The sequence below is a fragment of the Urocampus carinirostris genome, chromosome 2, assembly GCF_059441175.1.
Source record: "Urocampus carinirostris isolate Australia breed hairy pipefish chromosome 2, RoL_Ucar_1.0, whole genome shotgun sequence".
In the NCBI taxonomy this organism is placed as follows: Eukaryota; Metazoa; Chordata; class Actinopteri; order Syngnathiformes; family Syngnathidae; genus Urocampus; species Urocampus carinirostris.
The window spans coordinates 10,365,513-10,386,777 of NC_142350.1; the positions used below are offsets into that span (position 1 = coordinate 10,365,513).

The following is a 21,265-nucleotide window of genomic DNA, read 5'->3' on the forward strand; positions in this document are numbered from 1 at the left end:
CCTTCCCATACCCTATAGAAACCTTGGTTTCATTGGTCCCCACCAAGTTTTTATAGCACTGAAAAGATAATCCATCCATTATCTGCACCGCTTATCCCCAGTAGGGTCGCGGGGGTGCTGGAGCCCATCCCAGCTATCTTCAGGCAGTGGGCAGGGGACACCCTGAACCGGTTGCCAGCCAGTCGCTGGGCACACAGGGACAGACAACTCACTTGCGTTTTCAAAAATTTTGACCGGCCAATGAACCTGACATGCGTGTTTTTGGAATGTGTGAGGAAGCCGGAGTGCCCGGAGGAAACCCACGGAAGCACGGGGAGAACATGCAAACTCCACACAGGAGGTTCGATCTCATGACCTCAGAACTGTGCTGCACATGCGCTAACCACTGCTCCGCCGTGCCGCCATGAAAAAGATAATATTTCTTATATTTATTTTGTTGTTTAGTTTGCTTTTCAGAGGTTTTGTGTTGCTTGACTTTAAAGTTGCTTAGTTTAAAAAAGTTTAAATTAGTTTTAAGTTCACTGGAGAGGGAAAAAATAAAGGATAGCATAATAATGTAGTATAATATTTTTTACTCATTAATTTCATGCGTTATACATTATTTTTATTATTGGTAGTATATCAGTTAAAGCAACAAAATCTGAAGAGCCGTTTGGAAGCTGAGCTGAAAGAGCTGAAAGATTCCCATCACTAATAGATGGCACTTTACAATAACTTACTTGTCATCTGACTTATACATTTTCTCCATATTTTAAACTTTTATTTTGTGGTTGAAGAGTAATTGCCATTTTAAATATTTGAAATTGTGTACGCAGGAGGGGGGGGGGTCGTGTTCGGCTATGCAGGGGGCCCCCAGGCACGCCCCCGGACCCCCCTAGACTGTCCACCCACCGGGGTCTCACAAAATTCAATAGGAAACACTGGACATATAAAAAGAAAGCTCAAACCCTCATCTTTCATTATGTTTTTAGCTTTTACCATTTTTTCGTTTACAACAGTTGAACATTGCTTATTTTCTTAAAGGCACCGGTACTCGTATTCAAGAAAACTGAAAAAAACTGATTATTGCGAAAGGGTGCATTTCAAGGAGAACTTTCACTTTGGTGCTTTATTTTTTTGCATTTGTGACTCTTTCAATGTCTAAACAATGCTTTCCATAAACTCAAGGGCACGTTGCTTGCAAAAAAGCTTTATTGTGAGCACACTGAACCGATGCATGAACTTTAAATGAACAATGCACAAACTTTACAATAGCTTTTACACGATTTCGGTTCTCTTGGGCGACCGGATGTGCACAAAACGTCATTCCTCTTTGACCAGACGATAATGATTAGACTACGCCATCTTTTTAAAAAATAAATACGCACTGTTAAAGAGCCTATTACCATTTATCTATATCTTCGCTACTCTTACCTCACTGCTTTAGTACGCCAACTCGCTACGTGGGGCTGGCCACACACTTTCAATCGCCTGGTGCAAGAAGTTGGGCTTCTTAGATGTGTAGACATCTGATGGTGATTTATTATACTGAAACCATTCCCAGGGGCTTGATACTTACAGATAAGCAGGGCCGAACCCTTTATATTTTTTTTTTTTTTTTTTTTTTTTTTTTTTTTTTTTTTTTTAGATTTTGGCACTCGGGGACAATGCTTCTGAATTGGATTTATACATTATGGCATTCAATGATTAAACAGCTTTTTGGTGAGCTGCCGATTGGCCCGTCCAAAAACGTAACACTTAAATGTGGATTATAACCTAAAATTTGTCATAATGTGGTATGTGAAAAATTGATTTATGTCTTGATTTAATTAAAAAAAATATTTTAAGGGATGTTTTTACAATGCCAACCTTTTAACTAATCTTATAGAAATAAAATATACTTATTAGAATAAAAAAATCGTCACATTTTTGAGGGTTTATTTTAAACACGTTTTTAGAAAATACATCCCAATTTTTGTGGCTTGTAAACAAATGAGACATTTTTCAATTCCTTTTTTTTCAATTCCTTAAACTCTTGTAAACAAACTATAGTTTTTGTATGTTTGAAAAAAAATGACCACATTTTCTGGTTTGTTAAAAAAATATGTTCATATGTTTTATGCGCTTTGAAGCACAATAAACATTTTTTAAATTTGCTTTTAATAATAAACCTTTTTTGAATTAATCATTTGAAACGAATATTTAAACCTACCAAAAATATCGGTAGTAAATTTGACTTTGTATTGATATTTCATCCTAAATTACTCATAAAAAACACCTTAAATATTTTTTGTCACTATTTTAAAGAAAAGTCCCAACAATTTGCAGGTTGTTAGAAACAAACACATTTTAGGCAAATCTTCAACATTCTTTTTCAGCTTAAAGAATAATGGGAGTTATTGGTGGGTCTTTAAAAAAAAAAATGTTTGCGCAATGTAACCCAATTAGTTAGTTATTAATTTTAGTGTTTAGAAAAACACGGATTTTTGTAGGCTAAACAAAGTAAAAAAAAAAATGGGTGGGCTTAATACAAATTCACCACATTTTTAAATTTTTTAGGGATCCTAATTAAACAAGTTAATTTTGGGGGGCTTTAAATCAAATTCTTGATTGACCTTTTTAGTGTTTTGTATAAAAACACCATAGTATTGTTTTTTTCTTGTTGCTTTGATATATAGATTATATAATATGTATATATATATATATATATATATATATATATATACTCAGTAGCCTAGATGGTAAGGCGCCCGCTTTGAGACTGGGAGGTCGGTGGTTCGCGCCCCGGCCGAGTCATTCCTAAGACTTAAAAAGTGGTCGGCGGCGCCCTCTGTTGGCTGCGGCTGCATCGGCTCGCTACAACGGGTCAGGTGCAATCGACATTTCGTTCTGTGTACATTGTTACACAGAATGACAATACAAGGAAATTATTATTATTATTATTATATATATATATATATATATATATATATATATATATATATATATATATATATATATATATATATATATATATATATATATATATATATATATATATATATATATATATAAGCAGCACAGCGGCGCAGTGGTTAGCGCATGTGTGGCACAGTTCTAAGGTCTTGGAAACCTCCTGTGTGGGTTCAAATCCAGCTACCGGACTTCCTGTGCGGAGTTTGTATGTTCTCCCCGTGCTTGCGTGGGTTTCCTCCACATTCCAAAGACATGCATTTCAGGTGGATTGGCCAGTCCAAATTGTCCCTAGGTGTGAGCGAGCGAGTTGTCTGTCCCTGTGTGCCCTGCGATTGGCTGGCAACCAGTTCAGGGTGTCCCCTGCCCACTGCCCGATGATTGCTGGGATGGGCTCCAGCATCCCCCGCGACCCTACTGAGGATAAGCGGTGTAGCTAATGAGATGAGATATATATATATATATATATATATATATATATATATATATATACATATATATATATATATGTAAATAATTTGTGAGTTGGAGCCCCAAAACAAGATGACCCACTTTTGGTCTTTGTTTGTCCAACGACCAAATCATTTAGAGGACTGGCTCAAGCCACTCCTGACCCAATTCAGGTTATTTTTTGTCCAATAAATTATATCTTGGGAGTTATCCTCAAAACTCAGTGTGAGTAAGAAGTTGGCATTCATATGGAAATTAAAGATAGTGTCTCATCTCACTGAAATCCCATTTCAAGGCTTATTCATTCCACCTTGATCTTATATCCATCTTTGCCGCCACCCCTCTCCTTTCCATCTAATCTAATATCGTAAATTATTGAGAAAGGTAAGAGAGAAGCCCCACTTCAAAGGCCCATCACGAGCCTTAGCGTCCTTCACTCTGAGGTAGACGCTTGGTTAAGCACGCACTAGAATGGGGAAATGAAAAGCTGTGTTTTGGCCCGGAAAGGAAGTCAAGAGTCAATGCCTTGCTCTGTATTTATAGGCAGGATAACTTGATTTGAGATCAGTCTCGCTAGACTTGCTTCAGACGTGTACTGTAGGGGCTTTGGGTGTGAAAGATTATACTCAAGGTTGCCTTTTTCTCACTGATGTATACAAACTGTACACCTGTATAAATCTTGGTTTATATAGAAATTGCTTGAGCAGAGTAAATGGTCTGCATTTATATATGAGCTATTTAAGTCAATGAATGCGCTTTACAATATGCTTCACACTTACCCGTTCACACACACACTCAAACACCAATAGCGGCCATGCAGCCATGCAAGGCGCCGACCTGCTTATTGGGGGCATTAGGGATTCAGTGTCTTGCCCAAGGATACTTCGACATATAACACGGATGAGCCGGGAAATCGAACCTGCGATCTCTTGATCCTAAGACGAGTGCTCTTAAGTACTAAGAATCTTCCGTAGTCTGCTACACCAACAAAATACGAAATAGATATTTTTTACAGCAACTACGACAATTGAAAAATAAAATTAAAATCAAGTATTGTCATATTTTACTCCTTTAGATGGTGCTATCGGTTTAAATGCAAAATTTAGTTCAATACAATGTCCTGTTCACCTTTGAACAAGGCGTAACATTACAGGAATCAATCAATATCACAAGTGCTTGATGAAACTTCGGTTGTCCATCCCTTTTTACGTTTTAATCACAGTTGTTACAAATATTAAACAGATGTATCTATAAGAAATGTAAACAACAATATTAACAATGATCGCTACTTTCAACCTAAAAATGGCGCTCTAAAATGATACAAGGAAGATTTTGCCAAATCTGAAAATTCTATCCATTCTGATATAACATTTTCAATGTTTGGCAACTCTGCATATGTATATCTCATTAGCTGCACCGCTTATCCTCAGTAGGGTCGCGGGGGTGCTGGAGCCCATCCCAGCAATCATCGGGCAGTGGGCAGGGGACACCCTGAATTGGTTGCCAGCCAATCGCAGGGCACACAGGGACAGACAACTCACTCGCTCATTCACACCTAAGGACAATTTGGACCGGCCAATTCACCTGAAATGCATGTTTTTGGAATGTGGGAGGAAACCGGAGTGCCCGGAGGAAACCCACGCAAGCACGGGGAGAACATACAAACTCCGCACAGGAAGTCTGGAGCTGGATTTGAACCCACGCAGGAGGTTCCCATGACTTGAACTGTGCCGCACATGCGCTTCCCACTGCTCTGCCGTGCTGCCTGCATATGTATATATCTAAATAAATAAAAATTCTAATCACATTTTTTTTAATCCAATTAATACATTTTTTAATCAATACATGTAGTATACTGTGTATTGTTCCCACACATTTTGGGAAAATGTACTTGTATTTTTATTTCAAGAAATTGAATAATAAATTTGGCATTTTAAAAGAATATTGACTATTATTAATAAAATTAACTCAGGAGATCAAAGTAAAAGCTGGAGTTAATTTTTGAGCTTTTGTTGTTTAATTATTGCATTTCACAACACTTATAATAACAACACTCTAACAAAAACAATGTAAACGATTTTACCATTTACTGAATCCACATAACTCAATTATTTTGCTTTTGTTTTTATAATGTTCTCAAATTTAAGAATAATTTCACTTTCATAAGTCTAATTATGACTCTCAATTGACATACTTAACTGAAACGAATTGCTTTAAATCTTAGGAAGGAAAAAACTAATTGAATAGTATAGAAGTCTTAAGTGCGTTCTTGGTGCTGGGGATCTTTCAAACAACATTATAATCAAGTTACCTATACAACTGCACCAAGAAAGCTATTATAAAGCCACATATATTTGTAAACAATTGTTTTCTAATTCTTTTTTTTTATCAATTACTATGTAAAACTGGAACCAGACACCAAAAATATTAGGTTAAAAAAACACATCATGTTGTTGTTGTGCAACTACACAATGGGGGTATTCGTATGGCATGTGAAAAAGGTTTCGCGTATTAAGTCTATTTAGGGACCAACTTGGCGTATGCTAAAGTGAAAACCTCAATACACTTGCTGTTATCCTGGACTAGGGCTTTTCCTCTGACTTGGGAAAACTATAGAATATTAACTCGTTCTATGGACCATTTTGGCTAATGCCAAATACTAAAACATCAATATTGTCCTGGCCTATGCTGAAAATAGACTGTCAGAAACAAAGAATAGGACTACAAATCCCTTTGGTTTTTAGAGTCAGAAAGAGGAAGTAAACATGATATCTGTTAGATACTGATAAAGAGAAATATTTTGATTGATATTAAAGACGACTGTCCGGGACTGTGCGCATTATTTGACCACTAAATGTCACTGCATTGTGTAGTGCAACTAAAAACGAGTGCCTGAAAAACACAAGGAAGATAACAAACTACGAAGACTTAAAGTGATCAAACAGTAGCATTTTTCTTCTATTTTTTTTTGCATACATTTGCATGGTTTTTGGCTTTTCGGGTCCCCGTAGCAGAACTTGGCTGACAAAGACGTTTGCTCCCTAGGTGAGACTTATGCTATGTTAAATAAATGCAAATATCTCAACTTTCTCAAATTTGCGAAATGCACACTGGTGTGACAGTTCATGTATGTTTGTTTATTCTTAAAATCAATATTGTTTTTTTTGTTTTTGATGAAGGTTTTTTTTTTACCACTGGGAAGTGCTTGGTAACACACTGTCCCTTGAATAATTTTACAGGGAAAAAAAACTGCAAAAATGGTGCCTCCTTACAGTCATTTTTTAAATATTTGACCCCCCTTTTTACATACTAAAACCATCTTCCATGTACTCTGCCTTGTCAAGGAACAGCAAATGGCTTGATGACTCCTTGCCCATGTTACTGTGCTGCTGTGCTTTTAGCCTTAATGGCGAGACAGCTGTGCTCCCGTTTCTATATATAACCCGACCACGGCGAGCTCTGGGGGGTCGTGGCGCCCCCTCGGTAGTGATCCCTCTGGCAGTTATTGATATGCATGTTTTTTGGTGATAAAATAATCAGCTAGCTGTCTAGCTTTCAGGTTATAGGGTCTGTGTTTAGGGAACATGAATATTTTGTGTACATCACATGGGTGTGTTTCAACAACTAATGTGCCATGAGACATTGTCTATTACACCTCAGGACATTGCCCAATTTTATTTTTTCACATAAGCATGTCAATTTTTAGTATCATTGCTTTCTTCCATTGATCAGTAAAGAAACTAACTTTCATCCATAACAGTAGGTGGCAGTAGATTGCAATTTTCCTTTCATTTCATATAAAAATTATCAGCTCACATGGTGACACAGGGAAATATATTAAATAACTTTGTTTGACGGAGCTGTTTAAGATTGTACTGGAAAAAAATTTAAAAAATAAATAAAATGAGATAAGAACCTTGCAGTGGCGGCACGGCGGATGGGTGGTTAGCAGGCAGCCCCACGGTGCAGAGGTACAGGGTTTAAGTCCATCTACACAGCTTGCCCGTGTGGAGTTTGAATGTTTTCCCCGTGCCTGTGTGGCTTTCCTCCCAAAAACATACAGGTCAGGTTAATTGGACGGTCACAGTTGTCCCTAGGTGTGAATGAGCGAGTGAGCTGTATGTCTCTGTGTGCGAGTCTGCGACTGGCTGGCAACCACTTCAGGCTGTTACCTGCTCGCTGCCCGAAGATAGCTGAGATGGGCTCAAGTACCTCCGCGACCCTACTGATGATAAGCGGTGCTGCTAATGAATGGATTGATGGAAGAATCTTGCACATAACTTTGATGATTTTAATTATAATGCTTTTATTTCTTCAAATTGCAAATCTTTAGTATTCTTTTTAGTATCTTTCTAGAAAAACGAGATTTAAGAAATAGTGAAACTTGTAAATTATGTTTAACATTTAGTAAAACCTAAAATGAATGCACAAATAATAAGAAACATGTCTTTTTTTCTTTTTTTCCCTGCTCATGATTGGTACAAAGAAATGTGATTTAAAAAATTGCAGACAATTTATCTCATTTTACTAAACAATTTTACATTTATTTTTTATATGCATATATTCTTTATATGTATTATATCTATGTTTTCTATTAAAAATGTGTTTGTATTTTACAAATGAGCAAAGACAAAAAGCTCCACTGGGAGATATTCCTTTGTATTTTTTTCATTGTTTCTTTTCTCCCTCGCCCCTCACAAAAAGATGAATAATAAAGTAAAACTTGAAATAAGGTTAAATATAGTAACCAAAATTACAGAAAATATGTTAACCTAAAATAATCTAAGTACTTAATTTTATCAAATTAAAAATATTTCTATAAAAATGAAAAAGGTCTAGTAAAAAAGAAATATGTTACACTGGCCAATAATTTTTTGCAAAATTTAAATGTTTTTTCTCCTCCCCACAAAAAAAATAAATAAAAATGTAACAATTATCATAAAACTTGAAAAAAGGATACAAATACAAACGCATTGATCAAAATGAAAAACCTGAGCCAAAGTGACCATAGAAAATGAGGGAAAAAATGTAATACTGTTAGTTGAGGCAAACGTCTCATCTCATCTCATCTCATTAGCCGTACCGCTTATCCTCAGTAGGGTCGCGGGGGGGCTGGAGCCCATCCCAGCAATCATCGGGCAGTGGGCAGGGGACACCCTGAACTGGTTGCCAGCCAATCGCAGGGCACACAGGGACAGACAACTCATTCGCTCATTCACACCTAGGGACAATTTGGACCGGCCAATTCACCTGAAATGCATGTCTTTGGAATGTGGGAGGAAACCGGAGTGCCCGGAGAAAACCCACGCAAGCACGGGGAGAACATACAAACTCCGCACAGAAAGTCTGGAGCTGGATTTGAACCCACGACAGGTTCCCATGACATGAACTGTGCCGCACAAGCGCTAACCACTGCGCCGCCGTGCTGCCCTGAGGCAAACGTGATGGTTTATAATTATAATTTGTATACATGGTTATATATGGCTCAAAAAACATTGACAAACACTGTCATTATGTCATCAGATTATTCTGGAAAATTGTAGCGAAAATAAATCACTGTAAACAGTTTTGGCAAAGAGGGCAATCGTAAACCGAGCTGAAATGCTTAGTTGCACGCAATTTAATGTCGCTGTAATCTGCATAATGCGACAATTTTGGCAGTCTATCGAAATGTTTTGTATTTAGTTCTGCATTAAAAAATCGGGCATTTTGTTTCCTCTTTAGCCGAAAGCTGCGTGAGCTGCCGGATTGAGGTATAAGTAACAGTGTTAAGGGATGAGCCGGTTGCGGGGTCGTATCTTTTCAGATTAGAGAGCTTAGTCTCTTCGTTCTCTGAGTAATTAATGGAAGAGAGGCCGATAAAGACAAAGGAAGAGCACGCACCATCAGCCCGGGAGGGATTTTGCGTATTAAAAGCATGTGGAAATCACAATGGTGAAGTATTATTCGGGTCTGTGTGCTCATATGGTCCCAGCCAGGTTTCAAGTGAATGAAAATTCAGAGTTGTATTAAAATGGAATCATAATTTCATTCATAATTTGGTTTTTGTTCACCCGGTTCATGACAGTCTAGTAAAAACGGAGCATACCAGTAATAGCATTGAATGAGTTAATTTTAATACAGTATGTGCAGAAATCTATTTTGAAATCAAGTTTAGACACATCTGCCTTACAGCTTTATTTTTTTAATCTTAACCTGCTTTGACTCAGGAGTTAAAACAACTATAAAGTTTTAACGAGAGGGTTTAAGCTTTAAATTGATAGCACTAATATATCATTTTTTTTATTGGGCGGCAGTAGCTCAGGAGGTAGAGCGATCGTCTTAGGATTAAGGGATCCCAGTTCGAATCCCTGCTTGTCCGTGTTACATGTCGAAGTGTCCTTGGGTAAGACACTGAACCCCCAATACCCCCAATAAGCAGGTTAGCGCCTTACATGGCTGCACAGATCACGGCCGCTATTGGGAAATGTGAAGCACAATGTAAAGCGCGTTGGGAAGTCATTGACTTGAAAAGCGCTATATAAATGCAGATCATTTCATTTCATAAAGACAATATTGCTGTCAAAACATTTACTCTGAGCATTTCACCTACTGTAACTCCTTAGTTAAGGCTCCAATTAAACTAATTTTACAGTTAAACTAAGCCTTAATTATGACAGGAAAACATTTTCCCCTTACTAAGAACTACGTTTCATTGACGCTGAATTGAAAGCTCTGAAGATTTTTTAACTCAATATGTGTATGGCTTAAATTTTAAAGCACTAATGTGAAGATATGTTACTGATGTCAATGCTGAACATGAGCTTTTAACCTACTATAATTCCCGAGTCATAATGCTTTAAAGCTTTCACTCCACTGTTAAAGTAAGGTTTTATTTTAACAGGGGGATTACCTTTTCTCCTTTTTTTCCTCCTTAAGTTGCATTTTCCAACATACGAAATTAAATTGGCCGAGCTAAAACTCTTTAGCTGCTTAAACTCAAAAGTTCAGTTGTTTTTAAAGCTTTCATTTTAAAAGCTAAACCTGCTTTAACTCAGAAGTTAACTCAAGAGTTAAAGCAGCTTTAAAAAAGTTAAGGCTTCATTTCTATAGTATATACATTTATAAATGCTATCAAAGGTTTGTCTGTGAACTTTGCAGCTACTCTAACTCCTGAGTTAATGCTGCCATACTTCATCGTTAAAACAAAGCTTTAATTTTGACAGAAAAATGTTTTTTTAAGGGACATTCTCCAACATACAAAATGTTATAGACGCTGAGTTAAAATGCTGAGGCTGCTTTAACTCGAGTTAAGGAAGAAATAAAGCTTTAACTCTATATTTAAAATTTCAAACTGACATCTTTAAAATATTTAGATTTTTATAATGTCTTAGATTATTATTTTATTATTGCTTACAAATATAAAAGTTTAAAGGTTCAAATAATGAGGTGTATCTTTGTTCATTAAATTTGAGAGTTAAGGCAGCTTTAAAGCTTTAACTTATATAGCACTAAAATATTGATGTTATTACTGGGGTTATTGTTACATTAAATACTTTGTTTTAACGGTTCAAAGGTTCAAATATTGAGATGATAAATGGTAATGGGACTGCACTGAGGAACTCCAAGCGCTTTACAATACATTTCACACTTTACCTATTCACACACACTCACACACCGATAGCTGAGTCAGCCATGCAAGGCGATCACCTGCATATCGGAGGCATTAGGGGTTCAGTGTCTTGGAGGAGCCGGGAATCAGACCTGCTACTTGTTTGGTCCCAAGACAACCGCTCCACCTCATGAGCTACTGCTACCCTCGGGATGAAGCTTTAAAGGGACAGAGTGTAATACTTAGTGACTCATAGCTGTACAAAATGTATTCAGTAAAAAAACATTGATTCGAATACTAAGAGAAAATACATGAACCGTAAAACCAATCTTAATTTTTCTTAAAAACATAGAGGTCGAGAAATGTGTTTCTCTTTTACATAACAGAATCCCTACTGAGAAGTTGTCACCATGTTTGTCTGGTATCTTGCTGTAATGCTGTGCTCTTGGCACTGTTTTTTTGTTCGCATTAGACAATACAGTGCCATCTGATGGTAATCTTATATACACTGGGGCTGTAAAGCTGTTTTAACTGCTCTTTCTTTGTTAACATTGTGAACGTCAAAGCAGTTTTGAGTTAACCCAAATTATTGATTGTGACTTTTTCGGACTGGATTGTTCAATTTCTTTTTTTTTTATGCTAAAGATTAATATTGGTCTGAAATTAAGTGCTCCAAGCATCTGCTAGTGTTTTTTGTTTTTCTCCAGGTGTGTAAGTGTACTGTATTTGCTTTTCCACGCCACACAAATTTACATTCCACTTTTGTGACAAGATTGTAATAAAGATGAGGCGCAGGCGAGTGGGAAATGAAGGACGGATGCAAAGGAGTGATTGAAGGAGGTAGCTAATCCGTCCATCTGTTACAAGAAGAGGCAGCGAGTTTGCCATTGGAGGACGCCTCCTACGTGTGCACGACAGCTGCAGGATAAGATTTAGCACCGGGATGCAAATTCTCTCCATTTTTCTCCTCCGGTGTAACGACTAGTTTCATGCAAAAGTAGAGAAGCGAAGTGAAGAACACAAGAGGAATGATGGGAATTTAGAAAAGGATGGAGGGATTGAAAAGAGAAGATACAATATTGGAATGAAAAGAAAACAGTTCATAGAATGACAGGTGATGGAAAGCTAGGAATTTTAAAAAAATTTAAAAAGTAGTTATTTGAACTGGTGTAACTGTTTTTTGTTTCATTTTGTAGGGCACTGCAAATTATTCATAACTTTATGTCTTCAATTTTTATTTATTTTTAGTTTTTACCATTTTTACAATACAAACAATAAAACATATAAATACATAAAATATGTACATATATTTACTGAAATTAAAAAATAGAATTCATTTTGTATTTTCTCCTCAGTGCTTTTAACTCAAACTGCAAAATGAACAGTCACAATATTGAAAATACAAATATAGTGAAATGATGGGGGAAAAACATAAACAATTGTCTATCAAGGTTGCCTTTTTGTTTTTCATTGTAGGTGTATATTTTAAATAGTTTTCTTAAATTATTTTTTCCTGGTTTTTAATGTTTATTTTAATACTATTTTTAATATTTTCAGGTAAAAATTTCTGTAGGTAAATACATTGGGTCAATGTAAGTATTTCTGTATTTTCTAATTTTACACAATTTTTTTTTTTCACATGCTTTTACCTCGTTTTGTTAAATCTTTTTTTATTCTACTATATGTTTTAAATACAGCTCCACAATGCAAACAGAAGGAAAAAGAAATCAAAATATTGGCTCATAGATCTCATCTCATCTCATTAGCTGCGCTGCTTATCCTCAGTAGGGTCGCGGGGGTGCTGGAGCCCATCCCAGCAATCATCGGGCAGTGGGCAGGGGACACCCTGACCTGGTTGCCAGCCAATCGCAGGGCACACAGGGACAGACAACTCGCTCGCTCATTCACACCCAGGGAAAACCTGAAAATGTATGTCTTTTGAATGTGGGAGGGAACCGGAGTGCCCATAGGAAACCCAAACAAGCACGGGGAGAACATACAAACTCCGCACAGGAAGTCCTGTAGCTAGATTTGAACCCACACAAGAGGTTCCCAAGACCTTAGAACTGTGCCGCACACGTGCTAACCACTGCGCCGCCGTGCTGCCCGGCTAATAGATCAATTAATTTTTATTTTTTATTTAATAAAATGAAATGCAAAATTTAAAAGAAAAATCCCTGATCCCTGATCATTACTCATAGAATAGTCTCCAATCTTTACCCACCTTGGCAGTTAATCGATATTGCATATATTTTGGAAGTAGTATTTTTGAACCGAAACAGGAGCAGGACCCAGATGCGTGACATTTCTCACACAAGCTTTATTTTACGGGAAATGGGGCAGTCATGCACCTTAACCCAAACGCCAGTGATTCGGCGATCATTGGGTAGAAGACGTAAGGCAGCAATCTTGCTTGGAACGACAGGAAGCCAGAGGCGAACGAGATCGATACCAATTGCACGAGCAGATATCGGACAGATGGGGTTGATACTGGACAGGACGGGACAGACAGGATTAAAATCAGGCACTGGAGACTGGAGTCCAATAACAAGCAGGACGAGATATACGGAAACGATGCCAGACATTGGAGATCGAAAATTAAACAGGACAAACTAGACGGAACGCTACCAGACACTGGAGATCGATATCCGACAGAAAAAAATAGCCGGGAACAATACTGGAGATCGATTTTAATCAGGACAAAATAGACGGGAACGATTACCGGACAGGAAACACAAACAGGAAACCGGACAGAGTCAAAACACACATCTTGAGGGTGCAAAGGTTCGTTGACGTACTGACAAAGAGTGAGTGAGAGCACTGAGCTTAAACAGGAGTGAAGCCAATCAATCAACGAGCCGCAGCTGATGCCAAATGGGCCGGGCCAATTGGGCGCCACGGGCAACCGTGACATTTTTGTAGTATTTCTGTATTAAAGTATTACAGTGGTATTATTTTTATAGTATTTGTGTAGTATTTCTGTTGTAGTAAACCTTTTTTTTAATCTTATTACTGTTATAGAATGTTTGTATTATTTCTGTAGTATTATTTATTTTCAGAAAAAAGGCAAAAATGATACTGTAAATCAAGTCCTTCTAGTTCTAACTCTAATTTATAGTAATTTTGAAGTATTTTTGTTGTCTTTCCGTACTAGCATTTTGTCGTGGACACACAAATGGACAATGAGCTGGCACCCAAAAACATTTTTTTCTTATTAATTATTTTGATATTAAGAATTACTTAAGACTTATTTTACTTCTCATCTCATCTTCATTAGCCGTACCGCTTATCCTCATTAGGGTCGCGGGGGGGCTGGTGCCCATTCAAGCCATCTCCGGGCAGTGGGCAGGGGACACCCTGAACTGGTCGCCAGCCAATCGCAGGGCACACAGGGACAGACAACTCATTCGCTCATTCACACCTATATTATATATATATATATATATATATATATATATATATATATATATATATATATATATATATATATATATATATATATATATATATATATATATATATATATATATATATATATATATATGGGCAGCACGGCGGCGCAGTGATTAGCGCTTGTGCGGCACAGTTCATGTCATGGGAACCTCCTGCGTGGGTTCAAATCCATCTCCAGACTTCCTGTGCGGAGTTTGTATGTTCTCCCCATGCTTGCGTGGGTTTCCTCCGGGCACTCCGGTTTTCTCCCACATTCCAAAAACATGCATTTCACGTGAATTGGCTGGTCCAAATTGTCCCTAGGTGTGAATGAGCGAGTGAGTTGTCTGTCCCCGTGTGCCCTGCGATTGGCTGGCAACCAGTTCAGGGTGTCCCCTGCCCACTGCCCCGAGATGGCTGGGATGGGCTCCAGCCCCCCCGCGACCCTAATGAGGATAAGCGGTACGGCTAACGAGATGAGATATATATATATATATATATATATATATATATATATATATATATACAATTTCATTATACTACCATTTTGTTCGGCGGGCTAGATCATCATTTTGATGGTGCATTTACAATAAGAGAAAATGCCACATTGCAAAATGAAGGGTTAGGATGTGAATTCAAAAAAAAAAATAAATAAGAAACTGAATCATTCCTTAGCGTTATTGCTCAATCTCATATGTGATTATTTTCTGATACAATCATTGCCTCCCTTTTTCTTGTTATTATTTTTGAAATCATTTCATAAATAGATTTGATACTTAAACAACCAGTGGACCATCAACCGTACAATTTCATACATTTTGTCTTTTGTACATGTGTGTGTGTGCATAATTTCATTCGAAGACGATGCTCAATGAGTAGGAACTGTTGTCAGTGATCTTTCGCACCTTGGCAGTTAATCCATAAATTCTGTCAAGCGCACGGTTTGTGAACACACCAGCCCCTTTCCTCCCTGTTGACCTATAACCTTCAAAGACAACACCATGATCAACCGAGCAGAAGCGGGCCGTCCATCAAATAATAGTGTCGCACCCGCCCTTTTCTTGCTTCTTATTACTGCAGACTTTCATCCACTCGATATCTATTAAACTGTCAGTGGAGGGAAGGGTCAGAAGTCGCAAACTGCTATGCACTGAATCAATACCGGGCTTTGAGTCCGGAGAGTGAGGAAAAGAAACCGAAAATTCAATACTTAACTGTGGCGTTAAATGAGGTTGGTCTCTAGTAAGGCGCAGTCAGATTTACAAATAAATGAACATACGTCATTCGATTGGCAGAGCAAGAAAGCAATATAGAAACTGTAGCATTGACATTTTATTGTCTAACCTTAACTCACATGTGTCAAACTCATGACCCGCGAGAGCTTATATGTGAGAGCCTCTAGAAATTAACGGGTCAAAATAATACTTTGACCCAAAACTAAATTTCCCAAGATGCCTGTTGACTACAATATTCGCGGAGTGACGGGTCAGTGACGACAGTATTTCCGATGTCAATGAGTGGAATTGAGAAATGTCCATGAAGATTTTGGTATTTCTTTGTGATACCTCTACACACGTGAATAATTTGTTCCCGGATCCTACTCACATTTAAAATTGCTCATATCTTAAGCTTATTTTGCCCCAAGGAAATAGCTGAAACCCAATTTGTTCTTGACCTCGCAAAAGCATCCAAGGTAACCTAGCTAATAAACTATTAAAGCTATTGAACACATCTTCCTGATTGCTAAAAAAACACAATCAAATCGTAATAAAACATTACAGCAAATAAGATCAATAAAATGATAATAAAGTGACTTTAAAGCCCTGATCTCTAATGGTAACATCTGTAAATTCTCGTAACTTGTTTTTTCTCTCGTGTGTTGGAGAAAATTTTCGCTCGGAAAACATCTTGTATCTTGAATTTCTCGTACCTCTATAAGCTTGTATATAACGGTCTCACAGTATTTATTTCAACACACTGTAAGTGTATGGTGACATTTTTAAAATGCAACATTACTGTTTGTGACTTAACTCTGAATTTGATTTATTATTTATTTTGCTAATATGTTAGGAGTGACAAGATTGGATAGATTGAGAAATGAAATTGTGAGAGACAGAACTGGAGTAGTCGTGGATCTGAGCAAGCGTGTGCATAGGAGAGTACTTGGTTTGGACACATGGAGAGGATGGATGAGTAGCAAATGTTGAAGAGGATCTACGGACCAGAAATAAATGGAAGGAGACCAAGAGGAAGGCCGCGATTTATGTGGATGGATGGTGTTATGAGTGCACTGCAGGAAAGAGGTCTAAATCTAGTGGAAGCGAGAGCTCTTATTGGTGATAGGAATGAATGGAGAGGTGTTGTGAAAGGATAGTTGGGATGTTTAGACGCGTTCTAAGGGATGGTCAGGGCACCTGTATGATGCGGCAGGGGTAAACCAGTGAAAGCTGTCGGCCCCTTCTGTTGAACAGAAGAGTGTGTTGTGTCACCCTGACCTGAGTGACATGGCCGCTTTCTTGCATGACCAACTTGGGTGCCGAAGTGCTTAACTTGTTTGGGTGTTTGGGCATTTTGGTTGGCCATGGTCCCCAAAAAAAATAGCGTGTGTTTTTTGCTATATTTTCTCTTTTTTATTTTGTTCGTTTTTGTGTATGTGTTTGTCTAACTGTCGGTCACCCCTCTCGAGGGATATGAGCAGGGTAGATAGATTAATTTTGCATGAAGGAGTAGTTACATTTGTTTTACATACAAATTTCCTTTAAGTTACAGGTTGTTTGAGGACAGCATTACGCTGATGTAGCCCTCGGTGAAAATGAGTTTGACACATCTGCCTTAACACATAAATGAAGTTTACGTGCTGCTCCTTTTAAATGAGAGCATCAATAAATAGGTAAAAAAAAGTCCATACAACAAGAAAAAAATGACAAGATGGCTTGACTGGCTGTTAGCTTGCTAATACTATCACTTATTCTTGCTTTGGGGTCAGGTGTGCGCTAAATCAGAATACATAGTCTTTTGTAGTTTTCCCTGAAGCAAGAGAATTGCATACATCACTCTAAATCTGTTTCACACATTTATCTGTTACATCAAAAAAGAAAATCCAAAATTGTTAAGAATAAATATAACCATAAAATGATTTTTCTGTGATGACAGGTGAATCTATGCCTCACCTGCCTCCCCAGACTCTACGTCTCTGATATTTGTATTATCGCAGCTTTTTCACCCTCAACTCAAGCAAAGTCCTCATTTTGTACATTAGACTAGGGAACGTTACATGCTACCGTTCCCTTTCGTATCATCTAAGTTTTTGTCCAGTAACTGAAGTTCCCTTTAATCCTGAAGGAACGATGACAAGTGAATGCAATTAGGTCCAATACAGTGGCAACTGACGGAGGCGTGCGGCGACGTTGGCCTTCTGCAGCCAAAAGTGTCAATGCAAAATTGCCCACGCTAACAGTGTTAAGTGTGCGTGGGGCTTTACTGGCTAGCCAAACACACAACCACGCTCTAGCGCACACGCCGGCTTTGATCCGTGTGGTATAACCCTGCTCCTGATGCCTTGACATAAATAGAACGATCCCGCTGCGACCCGTGTCTCTCATGGCGGCAAAACTGGCCCATGTGTCAGATCTGTGCGGCTTAGGCCAAGCGATGTAAATGTAGAAACATGAAAATGATTTATCGCTATCCTGCTTGGTCGGTTCTGTGAATGTGAGAAGAACGAGAAATAATTATTCAAGTAATTATTTACATGTCTACTAATGTACCCAATGCAACCAATAATGGAATCATAAACGTCATAATATTTAGAACATGTGCATTTAATTATAATTCGGGCCAGTACTATTAATCAGCAGAATTAAACACCGACGTTATCTGCTGTGTGCCTTTTAAAGAACATCCACAAAATACATGAAAGTAAAAAGAACTATAGTGAAAACTGTAATCCCTCGCTACGTCATGCTACTCTATTTGTGGGTTAAAAAATATTTCACAATAGATTATCCCCAATCACACAAACTGCCACTGGGGGCTGGTGGTTGTGTTTTTTTGCCGTTACTCTATTTACGCCTAAAGTGAACTGCACTGATCCATTATTCCCAATCCTATATTTCTGTGAGCAGGGACTACCAGAAGATAAATTTGTCAGGAGGTGTGCCGTTCTGGCCAGCCTCAAATGAAATGCATAGTTGTGGCTGCGACCTATTATCCCAGGTCGACGATTGCTGAGAGCAGGGGCCAAAAGCGCGCATTTTCTTTTCGTTTCAGGCCGCTAAAGCATGCCATTGTGGCCTGCCTTAATTGGACGTTGAGCCAGAGGCATCCCTTTCTGGCCCACCTAAAGTGTAATGCACGGTTTTGGCCATGACCCGTCAGCCCTGTTCAACTATAGCTGGCAAAGCGCATTTTTTGTTGGGCCTGGCGGCTTCTTTTTTCGCCGTTACTGTATTTCCACCTGAAATAAACTGCACTCATGCGTCCGTCACCCATTATCCTCAATCCGATATTGTGGGAACCAGCAGATATCAGGAGATATGCTTAGTTGAGGCCGCGATCCATTATCTCTTGTCGACTATTACCTCGAGCAAGTAATTTCGTTTTTTTCTGCTGAAGCTTTCTTTTGTAGCCCACCTGTACTGGTCTGTCCTCGATCCATTATACCTAGGGTCTCAAACTTATGGCCCGCGGGCCAGTTATAGTCTGATGCCCCCGCCTTAATATGAATGCTTTATGTTACAGTGACCCGTGCAAGTTAGATATTGTCAATGTTAAAATTTGAGATTGTATTGGGATGAAGAAAATAACACACTCTGTGTCGGATATATAGGTTTTTAATAGCCCTTCCATCGGAGCCGCGTGCTTCCAAGATCGGCTCAGGTAGGAATCACACTCTGCCTATGGCTAGAGGCTCATTTATTGGAACACACAAGAATGAAACAACACATTTGATTGAAGGATAAAATACATCACATGCTTGTGAGAGGCATTCTGATTGGACGATTTCTTTGGTTACATGGTGTGTTATACACTGCTGGCCACTACGGAAACTCTAACCTAACATTAAACAAAGAAAAAAGAGGTTACACTCTTCCACTAGGGGGCAAGCTAACATTACAGTATAAATCGAAGGTCGTACCCTTTAACCCAGAGACTTTCTTTGTTTAGCAGATCCTGGGAGCTAGATTAGCAAAATGAATTATGTGATTGGCTAGCATGAGGAGTCTTGGACACCACAGTAATTCATTGTTTGATAAGCACCTGGAAGTTCTTTTAAACGGATAAGCAAGAGTAGCCTGGGAAACTGTTAGTGGCCTTTTAAGTTTTAGCTTTTTAATGAGAGACACCTAGTTGGTGTACGGGAACTTGTTCTTTTGACCCTGAAAGTGTGTGCCTCTGAGCAAAACTCAAATTCGTAAAACCACAAACACCTGTTGAGTGTACTATATAAATATAAACGTATATCGATATAAGAGCAAAAAATTAACATTTAAACCATGATTTCCCTTTCAGATATGTATAGCAGCCACAATTACTTCGTGTGTGCGAGTAAAAAATATATATATTATCAGCGTTTTTCTTGTTGAAATCCTGATGCGGCCCAGCCTCACCCAGGCTCTGTCTGCAGCGGCCCTAAGGTTAATTGAGTTTGAGACTCCGGCATTATACCCTGTCAATTGTTGCTGAGCGCGACTATTGCTGAGAGCAGTGGCCGGCAGAGCGCATGTAAAAATTGGGGGAGGGGGGCTTATTTCGGTAATTTTTGCACACCGCCAGGGGTCCTGGTCCCCCTTAACCACGATAAACGAGGGATTACAGTGTAACCTACTTTTTTAATGAGTCTGTATTTTTCAGCTAAAATCAGCTGATTGCTCATCAGGTCCCTCATTTTTGTCATCACAAAAGGACAAAACCTAGTGTTACTATATACAATTCATTCAACAAGACACAATAGGCGCCTGAAGACAATACAGTCTCATTAAAAAAAAAAAACTCACACACGTTCCACTCTCTGCCCCCAGTCTTTCATTGTAGCATACGCGAAAACAAAAACAGCAACAGAAAGACAGAAGTGGGTCAGAGTAAACCCAATCGCATTTGTCATCATCAAACCTGGAATGTAAACTCCTTCACTTTCTCCCCCTAACTCAATCTATAAAATCCCTCTTAATTTTTTCAGCGCACGTTAAAATCCGATTTCCCCGGCGCATGTTTGCCAGCTCCTGTCGCTGAAGGAATGATGGATGACAAGGTTGTGTTTTACATAGTGGCTATGAAATATGAGCCTGAGTTGATAGAATACCCTCAGGTAATGTATTGGTGAGGCACTGGAGGAAAAAGGTTGTTTTTTCTTTACCCATTACAGCAACAAACCAATCGGTTGCATATGAGAAAATCATTTTACAATGTATTGGGTTTAAGGCGTTAGCTTATTTGTGGTTACAAAAAATGGTTTATTTGTGTTTGCACTGTAAAGGGAACCATGATGAGAATGTATTAAATATAACGTTTCAAAATAAGAGCATTTCATCATCTTTGTTGTTCTTTTATTGCACTAGGACGATGTAATTTCTCCTCCTGTTGTTGTTTCAATTTATCCTCAATTATTATTATCGTTTCTTAGGTTTGACTATCAGGAGCTGCTCCATAACTCTACTTTTTGTCTGGTGCCTCGAGGACGGCGCCTGGGTTCCTTTCGATTCCTTGAGTCCTTGCAGGTAAAATTCATATTAGATTTTTAGGATTTTGAAATTTTCGGGGGTTATAATTTGTGTTATTTCTTATGTACTATGTATAATTATTTTTCTTTTTTAATTAAACTGGATTTTTTTTATTTGCAGTGTAGCACTAAAGGAAAAACTA

At 38.2% G+C, this 21,265-nt stretch overlaps 1 protein-coding gene across 1 annotated transcript in view; it reads left to right on the forward strand.

Moving 5' to 3' along the window:
• Nucleotides 1–21,265, forward strand: part of ext1c (exostoses (multiple) 1c) — a 93,900-nt gene that overhangs the window by 56,443 nt on the left and 16,192 nt on the right. Inside the window, exon 3 of the mRNA XM_088328860.1 lies at nucleotides 21,027–21,120. Coding sequence (XP_088184986.1) covers nucleotides 21,027–21,120 — 94 coding nt within the window. The remainder of the gene's footprint in view (nucleotides 1–21,026; nucleotides 21,121–21,265) is intronic.